Below are 11,005 nucleotides of genomic sequence, written 5' to 3'. Positions count from 1 at the left end.
GGGGGGGGGGGGACCCCTCCAACGATATCGCTCTTGATTTAAAAGAGCTTGTGATGATTTTAGGCATAAAAGCTGGGTTTGGTCTTAAATCAGCTTAACTACCGTCAGCCTGGATTCTGAGATATGACGGAGCGACAAAGAAGGCAGATAAAAACACTCACTCTCTTAGCGGGTGTTAAAACCAGCAGCAGTGCTGTTTAAAGAGACAAGAATTTAAGTGGAACCTGATCCAAAGGCTCAAATGAAGCTTTGATCATGACCTGCAGGACCAGTATTAAATCCCACTGGAAACAATTGGGTGTGGGACAGACCTGCGTCTCTGTACACCTTTTAGAAAATGTTTCATCAGAGGATGATAAAACCTGTTCTGTCTCAGAAACCTTCATGTCAGGAAGAGATGGCTGCAGCGTATGTTTTAAACGTGCTGGATGCAGATTTCTATCCATCAGCTGCTGCAGAAAGGACAGCATGCCACCTAAAGAACATGAGGAGGCCTCTACATCCTTCTCTGTACGTCAGCACTGAAAAGCTGTCCGCTTTGATGTGTACATCGCTGTGGTAGATGCAACACGTGAAACCTGAATTGTGCGCATTACATCCTGTGGGCAACCCGTCCTCTGTAAGAGGATTTGTTCAACGGCCAGACCACAGGTGCTGGCCTATTTCTGGGTAACTCCTGATCGCTCCTCCTGCTTGAAGGAGAGCATCCTCCCTCCACGGCAGTTTCCACGGGCACTCCGACAGCAGACGTTTCAGGACTGGGAACTATGGTGCACCCACGCGCACGGGGCCACCAGGAGAACTATCAATCCCTCCTCCTGAGCTCGGTTCAAGAACCGTAAGATAGGAGGGGGTGGAGAGAAACGCATACAGAAGCGTTTTGGGCCATGGACTGTGAACAAACGCATCCACTCCCAGAGGTGGTTCGTCTCATGGGCTCAGAGAAGCGCGTAATTGACACTGAGCGTTTCCCATGTCACAACAGGCCCACAGCCGCTATATCAATCTGAGACAAAATGCTCCATCAGAGGATGATAGAAGTTGTTCTGTCTATGACAACTTTGAGACAGGAAGAAAACACGGTGGCAGCATACAATAGTCGTGCTGGACACCAGATTTTTGTCCCTCGGCTGCTGCAGAAGGACAGCATGTCGTCCAATGGACATGAGGTGGCCTCTACGCCTTTCTGTACAGCAGCGTTGATCAAACAGACCACTTGGTGTGAACAGCGCTGTGGTGGGTGCAGCACGTGACTCCTGAATCGTACGCACTACATCTTGAGAGATCCATCCTCCCAAAAGAACCGCACAGCGTCCAAAAACATAGGTGCTGGCCTATTCTGATTAATCCCTGATCGTTTCTCACCGCCTGGGGGGAAGCGTCCTCCCTCCAACGGCAGGTTCACGAGTGCCCTGATAACAAAAGTCGTAAGGCCTGGGAACCATGATGCGTTCATGCACTTGGAACAGAGGGGCTGCCAGTCCTTCCTCCTGAACTTGGTTCGGAAAAACCGTGATACCGGAGGGAGAGAGAAGGTGAAAGGCATTACGACCACAGGCTGTGAGTAGGCATGTCCACCCAGCGGTGGATCGTCCTATGGTTCTGCGATAATATAATTGACATTGAGCGTTCTCTCGTGTTGCCACACATCAGCAGACGTTGGCAGGATTCTACCGTGTCTGAGCCTTAGCTCTGGGTGGGATACATGCGATGTACCCACTCCAAATGGAGAGCGGATTGGGTGTGCCCCACACAGTATCTGTCTCACAATGTGGCACATGAGTTGAAAAAATGCATACATTTCCTGCTAGTATGTATGCGACAGACACTTGTTGTCTGAGAATCAAAACCCCTGATGATTCTGTAGCTCAAGGTCAGTGTTGAGTCACATTCAAGGATCCCGTGCGACACTCCAAAAAACATTTAAAACAGCTGCTGTGTGGAGCGCAGCGCCCCCACAGCTTGTTAAATGTGTGAGACGTAGGTCTGCTGACAGAAAACAGCTGATATCACTCAACCATTCACGTGAATTGCACTGCTGCCACCTGTCTGAACAAGCTGCTCAGCAGCCACAGGTGTCCAGATAATGCATAATTAAAATGGAGTGTTGTTCTCACAGCTCAGAAAATTAACAATCTCAAATAAATCTCATCTTTCCAGTTCGTTTGGACCAGGAAGTGATAAGAGAAAACTGGTGTTTCCTCTCCATCTGAGGCTCTAGAAATTACATTTAAAACAGAATTTCCAGAGCTTCTGCTAGAGGGGACGAGATCTGTTCATAAATGACAGAAAAAACCTCACAGGGTTCCCCCACACCGGGGTTTAGCTGAACTGCAGCGTGAGTCCCGGATGAAAACGGTTCGCCCATCCCTCTGGGAAACGCGCGTTCATTGCCACCCGTTTATAAGTTATAAAACGAGCACGCATTATGCTGTGAAACTCGCATACATGCTGATGTGAACTGGAGCGCGCTGAGTGAGAGCGCAAGACGTTGTGTATTGCTGCGGGAAAAAACAGCTTTGTTTATGCTGTGTGCAGCTGCACCGTGTAACGCTCGGGAGCAGGTTCACATATGAGCTGACGCGCCCTGAAGGGTTGTGTGTGTGCGTCCTCATGCGACGCTTTACACCAGGATTGCTGCGGGGCGCGCGTTGGCACTGGGTTACCACTGGCTCGGTCTGCAGAACACGTTCATTGTTTGCTGCGAATCACGTGAGCTTAGAATGATTCCACGAGCTGCAATATTAATTCAGACAAAAACCCCTTCTTTGAAGATGTATGAGCTAAGCCGCTGTGAGGCTTGGGGAGCTGCTGACGCCGCGGGAGCGCGCGTTGGCACTGGAGCGGTCAGGAAGCCGTGCGTGGCATCGGTGAAACGAGACTACCACTGACTCGGTCTGCATAAAACACGTTCATTCTTGGCTGCAAGTCATGTGAACTTCAGAATGATTCCACGAGCTGTAGTATTAATTCAGAAAACCTTCTTCGAGGATAAAAGGGGGCAGAGCCGCTGTGAGGCTGTGAAACTGCTAACGCCGCGGGAGCGCGCGTTTGACATCACTGCAATGACAAAACTTGTGTCGTTTCTGCCGATAAGCGAAATACGTTGCTGAGCTCGTACCGTGATCTCACGTGAACGTTGACGTGAACGGCGGTTGTTGAGAGCTGCATGCGCGCCTTCCTGCCGCGGGGGGCGCGCATCGGCATCGCTGACAGTGAATGAAAAACAACCTTAAAAGGCTCATTCGTGATGAGTGTGGGTGATGGGGCCGCTTGTCAGATAACCATGCTGACAGTCTGGCTAAAGGACACTTCATCATAAAATGATGTTATTCGCAGTGTCATCAACACACCTCCAGCCAAAAACGACACCTGTTTACCTTCGTTGAGCTCTGTTTGTTGTCCTGGAGGGCCCCCTGTTGGCGAAGTCCGGGAAAAAAATGAACTTCCGGATGCCGGGGACGTCTGACGGGAGGGGCTGGCGTAGCAGAGCTGGGGAGGCGTAGAGCAGCCGTGGAGCAGCTTGAAATGATCTCTCGCTGATGAAAGGAGGATCACCAGCAAAACTCCTGCGTCTCTCCTGAGAGGAAGGTGGAGTGGCGAGCCAGGAAAAAACCTCTGGACCTCGTTCTCCAGCTGCGCTGTGGGACGGCAGACCGCGAAGAGGCGCACCGGTTGGTGATGACGTCAGCTGCCCAGTAGGCTGAGCGTACTGCAGGGGCCGGCAGCGTCGTTAGCAAGCAGCTGCTACGAGAGAGGGCCACCGTCTCTTCTCGCCTCTGAACGTGTACGCCAACAGCGTAACGTGTTGTTCGCTGCGGCCGTGGAACACATGCTGATGAGCTCAGTTGGAGAGCGATGTCACCGTCTCGGTTATGCTAACGGGAGGCACGGGACGCTGGTCCACCTCGAACATCTTACTCCCATGGAGCCTCCATCAGGCTCGGCTCCAGAGGGCACGGAGGGACTTTCCGCTCAGTGAACCCTGCTCTGGAGATGGGTGCGGACTGTGGAGACCGGCTCCCCCAATCTACCAGGAAAAAACCCGTCTGTGGCCTCGCCGTAGGACGTCCTGTTGGGAACACGAGGCCATATGGATCAAGACGGTGAGCCGGAATGGAGTCAGTAAACAACCTTCCCGCCGGATCATCCGAACTGGCGGGAAAAGGCGTAGGACGTAAAAAGGGGTCCTTTCATGTCAGCCTCCTCCTGGGTTACGCCGGGCAAACCCTGGGGGGCGCCGTCGGCCGGGAGCAGTGTGATCGCCGATGCGAAAAACGAGGTGGGATGGGGTGAGCATTCACTCAGCCCCCCTCCACCGACACTACGCTCCCCAGGAGGGAATGAGCAGCGGGGCTGCAGCTGAGCACGCCTTGTCCCGGAGGAACCATCCGGTTCGCCCCGAGGGTCGGCGATAAGAGGAAAAAATACAAGATGGCGTTGTCCAGCGTGTAGTGACCTGTCACTGGGAAATGTTCCCCGGCGCTTACCTTGGAATAAGACTGCTCGTCATCTTCTCCTCGGGGAGGAGAACTCACCGGACGACCGGAGGTCGACTGCCGGGCCAAGCATCCTTCACAAAGGTTGGTCATTTACACAATTTATCCTCTTTGTTCTTCTGACAGTGCTATTTTTAGCTCGCTGAAGAAAAAATGGGAGCCGATTTCCCGCTCTTAACGTAATTTATACGGACCGGGTGGGGCCCACACAGCAGGTGGGCGTGGACTAAATTTTTTCAGTGCTTATGCTGCGCATAACGGGATAAACCCACTAAAGCGAAGGCCTTAAAGGGCGAAGCTTATACGACATAGAACTGTCAGTTTTGTTTGCCAAGCAGGGTAGAATCAGCTCATCATCATAATATTTGACTGTATTTGTTATTTCAGAGTCATCCATATCAACAGGAATGGCTGGCACACACTGCTAAACTTCCTGTTTCACACAGGACTGACGTTTGGAGTTTTTGCTGGAGGCATCAATCAGATCAACGTCACATTTGTTTGTCAGATTGTAAGTATGCAATGGCTTATTTCTCACACCGGGGTCATTTTATACTGTTTGTATGTCCTGGTCAGTAATGATAGCTTAGCGAATTAAAAGGCTCAATGGTTATTGTTTCAGCACCCAGTGGAAAACATGCCTAAAGGGTCCAGCTACAATATGAATAAATTGTGAAAGAATTTGGTTGTAATTACTGACAGAATCAGTAAAAGAGACAAAATATAACACACATACACCTTGAATCACAATCTTATTGTGGTGTAGAAGTTTGTCTGCCTGAATGATTCTAGGAGTTATATTGTGCCCTACCCTTGGATATCCTTCTGGATCTATTCACTGACACGCACTTTTTAGTAATCTTTTTTTTTTTTTCTGAGTTGAATCAGGGCAGACACTTTAAAGGGGGTGAATATTTATGCAATTTTCTATTTTAAATGACAGTTTATGTAATTTGTATTACTGTGTAACTATTTTATTTCACTTTGATTTTGAAGACATTTTTTTTTATTCTTTAAACAAGACTATGTTGTTGACCGTGATTGGTTTCTGACAGCAGTAAAAGTAAAAACATCCAGGAGTGTGGATATTTTATAGGCATCGTAACAGCTCAACAATGAAGATGGATGAGTTCAGTGTTAATGTGTGTGAGCTGAACTTTGAACTTGTTTACTAGATCGGTCTCATACCTCCTGAACTGAAGTGTAATGTAGTTGCAGTAAGATGAAGTGTATTCAGTGGAATTATAGCTCGTGTTTTAGAAAATTAAGTCTGTTCATTATTTCCTCCATTATTCTGAAAAATCCTAAACTGATCAGCACACTAGCAAAAAACCTTTCTACAAACATTTTTTTTAAATATGTCAGAAAGTTCTAGGCATGCTGCCCTTCTTCACACCAAATATATCTATATGTAGCGCCCGTACCATGTAGCTAAAGAGTTAACCAATAGGATAGATTGAAATGTAGTGCATTGGTCAGGGCCCTGGGAACGTTATTTTAAAGATATCCATACTGACAGCTTACAGGAGATACAACTTACTGTTTATATTTAATTTAATGGCGATACCTCCATTTAGCAGGAAATTATGAATTTATACCTTGTCTGACCCACTAAGAATTTAATTCAGATAACTGTATATGTATGTTAAATACACTCCCTTGGAATACAAAAAGCATTTAAAGTAACTTTCAAATAAGACACTGATGCCTGATTTAAATTTAAAATACACTTTTAGTAAGAAAAAAAAACATGTAAATAAAATAAAAACAAAAACAACTTTTTACAGTACTTTCAATGCCAAAATAACCCGTTGCAGGCCTGAATCGATGCTTGGGTGCATGGGAGCTAAAAACGAATAGCTTGTTCACTCACCAAGCAAAATAAAATAAAAAGCACGTGCATTGGTTTAGTTGCGTACTCACAAATCCTTCAGAGTTGAAGAATGGATCAGGGTGGATGTGGAGATCCCTTTAATATGAATAGTAAAGTAAGTAGGCAGGTGATGACACACGAACAGAGATCCTTACTGGCAGCAACCTCACAGATGGGAATCCAAACAGCTGAATGGGGAACTTCTAACTCGTCCAGCAGGTCCAAAGATTAGCTCCTGGTCCAGTGTACACATTAACAACTCTGTCCATATACAGTACATATTCCTTAGTAAAATACACTGGCTTCTCATATGGAGCCATTAAGAGCTTAACCAGCCGCTAATGTTTGGATTTGCATGTAAATATACAATAACCTGAGCGGCTACATCACGCTAGCTTGCTAAAATGCTAGTTACACTTAGCATGGTTTTCATCTACACACTGCATCATTCTGAAACAGCATAAAACATACAGACAAATTTATTTACCTTTCATATGTTTCTTAAAGTCTGTTACAGTCAGCAACTCTGCATTAACAGTTGTAATGGACAGCTTTACTCTGTTATTGTCCCACGTCTGCGTTGTTGTGCGCTCTGCACTCGTCTGGTTTTCACACAGACCCACGTTTCATGCAGCGTACCATTAATCCCGCCCACTCCCCTCTGCTTAGGCAAAATAAAATGCATACCCAATAAAAAACAAAAGTGAACAAGATTGACACTTAGCACGACTCAAAGAGTAGGTTGTAATCTACCATGTGGCTCCATTCCTCAAACAAACTTTTATGTGACCTTTAAGGAACATAGTAAAATTGACAACTGTCTGTTTTAGTCTGCTTGAACAAGATTTTCTTGACCAAATATGAACAGTTTTTAAAATGATACATTCCTTTTTTTTTTTTTTAGATAAAAAAAAAAAGATACATTTCTAAATGACAAAGGCGTTTTTTATCTTTCATATTTATTCCACTTTCATCACTTAGACATTGTTTTTAAACTTAATTACTATGAATTTAGTTTGTATTATAAAGCACAGTTCAAACTGGGCTGTGTATCATTGTTTTCTGTTTGTTTGTCTCTTTTGTGTTAGGTTGGCATCATTATTCATTATGCTTCTCTGTCAACAATGTTGTGGCTGACATTTACTGTCAGAAACATTTGTAAAGATGTGTCCAAGGATCCACTTCAGGCCCATGATAGGAATGGACTGTCCCAGAAACACTACAAGCCAACCATCCTGAGGTAAACTCACTGCAGGGGCATGCAGAAACAAACAGGGCTAAGTAATATTGTGACTTATGGGGAAATGTTATTAAAGATGACTTCCTATAGTTAAGGTTTTGACTAATCTCAAAGAAATGGATAACTATTGATGATCTCATGTCTAGTCTGACTATAGTCAAGACCCTTTGTGGATTGTTGCCAACATGTTTCAGTTGGGAGCTTCTGTAAGCCTGTTAATATTTGTGTGACGCTAAATTCAAAAAGTAGAAACAAAACAATAAAACAATTTAACTTTTGTTCTGCAGCTGAGGATTCTTCTCATTCAGGACACTTTATCAGTTGAAAAATGTCTGGTGTGTGTGGAGTTCCAAGCTTTATAGAGCTGCATGAGAGGCCTCGTTATGTACAGTAGTCCCTCGCTACTTCGCAGTTTGTTTTTCATGGACTTGATTTATCGCAGTTTTTCAAAATCAGATTGGGCATGACACAAAACTGTCTGATTGATAGATGAACTGTACAATCGGCATGGAATTTTTATTTAAAATAAATTACTTTAAATTATTTAGCACCTGTTGCACCTGTGTGCAGCCCACACTGCAGGAGAAGCTTCCTCCTGCAGCTCCTCCTCCTCCTCCCTCTGTCGATTTCTGTTCTGCAGCAGAGAAGTGGGCGTGAGAGAGAGAGCAGAGTGCAGCTGTGGCAGAGAGCTGAGTTCATGACATGCTGTGCTCTTTTAGAGTGTTTAGAGTTTATAACTATTGTTTACAATATTGTAAGAGTGTGGAAAATGTTGAAAACACACACCCATATCTATATATATATATATATATATATATATATATATATATATAGAATACAACTCATAGTGCTACAATAATCGATAATATTTTCACAAATGTAACAAATGGGGATGTGATTGGAGGTATTTTAACGAGTGATTTGAGTGATCATTTACCAGTTTTCATGATTTATAAAAATGATCAAAGCATTACAAAAGAAATTACAATTAAGGAAAAAACAATAAACACATCAAAAAAAGCAATGGACAAATTAAAAGATGATTTACATAAACAAAGCTGGAAAGACGTGTATGTTGATGATGTGAACAGATCATATGATGAGTTTATGAATATTTTAGGAGCTCTGTATGAAAAGAATTGTGTGCAAAATAATTGTACAAAGAGAAATGTTGTTGACCAACCATGGATGACGAAAGGGTTGAGAAACGCTTGTAAAAAAAAGAATTATTTGTATACATGTTTCTTGAAATTGAGAACACAAGAGGCTGAAGAGAAATATAAGAAGTATAAAAATAAATTAGTAGCGATTATAAGGAAACACAAGAAGGAATATTATAGTGATTTATTAAATAAAAGCAATGGTGATATGAAAGCTACATGGCGAGTAATAAATAGTGTTCTGAAAAGTCATAAAGCAAAAACAGGTATTTCACAATATTTTTTGAAGGATGACGATGAAATCCATGATGAAAATGAAATTGTAAATGGATTTAATCGTCATTTTGTGAACATTGGATCAAGCCTTGCAGCTAAAATACCAAAAGTAGACAATAATGTGAAACATTCAGTTATAAGTTGTGACAACAGTATTTTTCTTAATGGAACTGACAAAGAAGAAATAATGAATGTAGTAAAAAATCTTACAGATAAGAGATCAAAAGACTGGGTGGACATGGATATGATGTTTGTAAAGGACATAATGAGTTATGTTATCGAGCCGTTTACATATATTTGTAATTTATCATTTTCAAAAGGAATATTTCCAGACAATATGAAAGTAGCTAAGGTAGTTCCTCTCTTTAAAAATGGTGATAAATGTGTGTTCAATAATTATAGACCAATATCCTTATTACCACAATTCTCAAAAATTCTAGAAAAACTGTTTGTGACCAGATTAGATAAATTTATTACTAAACAAAACATTCTAAGTAGCAGTCAGTATGGGTTTAGAGCAAAAAACTCTACATCAATGGCTCTCATGGAAATAATGGAACAAATAACTACTGCTGTCGATCAAAAACAGTATTGTGTTAGTATTTTTGTTGATTTAAAAAAAGCATTCGATACTATTGATCACACTATTCTCCTTGAAAAATTAAATAAATATGGTATAAGAGGACCAGCATTACACTGGGTATCTAGCTATTTAAAAGATAGGAAACAGTTTGTACAAATAAATGGTGTAAGATCTGACTTGTGCAATATCACTTGTGGAGTTCCTCAAGGCTCTGTACTTGGACCAAAGTTATTTATTTTATATGTGAATGACTTAGTGAATGTATCAGGACTCCTCAAATGTGTCCTTTTTGCAGATGACACCACATTTTTTTGTTTGGGTAAAGATGTAAAACGGATGTTGGAACTGAAGAAGACAGAATTTGATAAAATACAAACTTGGTTTAAAATTAATAAATTATCATTAAATTTAGATAAAACTAAATACATGATATTTAGTAACAAAAAGAAAACTGTTGATGATCCATTTAAAATTGAGGGTGTTGAGATTTGTAGAGTTAATGAGATGAAATTTTTGGGTGTAATCATTGATGAACAGCTAACATGGAAAAATCACATAAATTCTGTAAGAACAAAAATATCTAAATCTATTGCAGTACTATACAAAGTCAGGGAATTATTAAATGATAAAGCTCTGTACATGTTGTATAACACAATCATTGTTCCACATTTAATCTATTGCATTGATGTTTGGGGGAAAGCGTGTAAAACATTTACAAAACCAATTTTTATTTTACAGAAAAGAGCTGTAAGAATTATCACCAGAAAGCATTACAGTCACCCATCAAGCACATTATTTCATCAACTGAAGTTACTGAAGTTCCATGATTTGGTAGATTACAGTATTTTATCAGTTATGTATAGGGCTCAAAATAACACATTACCATTAAATATCCAAAGAAATTTTGTTAAAAGACAAAGTTGTTACAATCTTAAGGGGATAGAGATATTTGTCAAACCAAAATTCAGAACTAGTCTGAAGGGAAGGTCTACCTCAATCCAAGGAGTTGGATTGTGGAATGTTCTAGAGAGTGATGTGAAAAATGTCAAGTCAATGTGTACATTTAAGAAAAAGATCAAATCTAGATTGTTAAAAAAGTATATATGAAGTAGCTTAGTGTGTGTTTTTTATTAGAATTAGAAAAATTAGAAAGTTATTCATTTTGTTCTGTTACTTGAAAATTAATATGTCTGAAATAATTGTTTGAAAAAAGGGGCAGATATAATAAGATTTTTTCTTCTTTCTGCTGCCTTTCATTTTAAATCTTTTGTATCTTTTTATATATTGTTATGGAATTGTTTTGTACTTTTTTTTAAATGAATAAACTTCATACCATACCATACCATATATATATATATATATATATATATATAT

The 11,005-nt window shown here is 41.6% G+C and overlaps 1 protein-coding gene across 1 annotated transcript in view; it reads left to right on the top strand.

Annotated features, from left to right (window-relative positions):
- Window positions 1–11,005, top strand: part of adgra1a (adhesion G protein-coupled receptor A1a) — a 49,332-nt gene that overhangs the window by 29,536 nt on the left and 8,791 nt on the right. Inside the window, exons 2-3 of the mRNA XM_037690690.1 lie at window positions 4,887–5,010; window positions 7,461–7,612. Of these exons, the coding sequence (XP_037546618.1) occupies window positions 4,887–5,010; window positions 7,461–7,612 (276 nt within the window). The remainder of the gene's footprint in view (window positions 1–4,886; window positions 5,011–7,460; window positions 7,613–11,005) is intronic.

Source organism: Nematolebias whitei, chromosome 17 (assembly GCF_014905685.2).
Source record: "Nematolebias whitei isolate Nwh7 chromosome 17, NemWhi1, whole genome shotgun sequence".
Lineage (NCBI taxonomy): Eukaryota > Metazoa > Chordata > Actinopteri > Cyprinodontiformes > Rivulidae > Nematolebias > Nematolebias whitei.
Note: the sequence above shows the minus strand (reverse complement) of the source record. Positions and strands in the feature narration are given on the sequence as shown.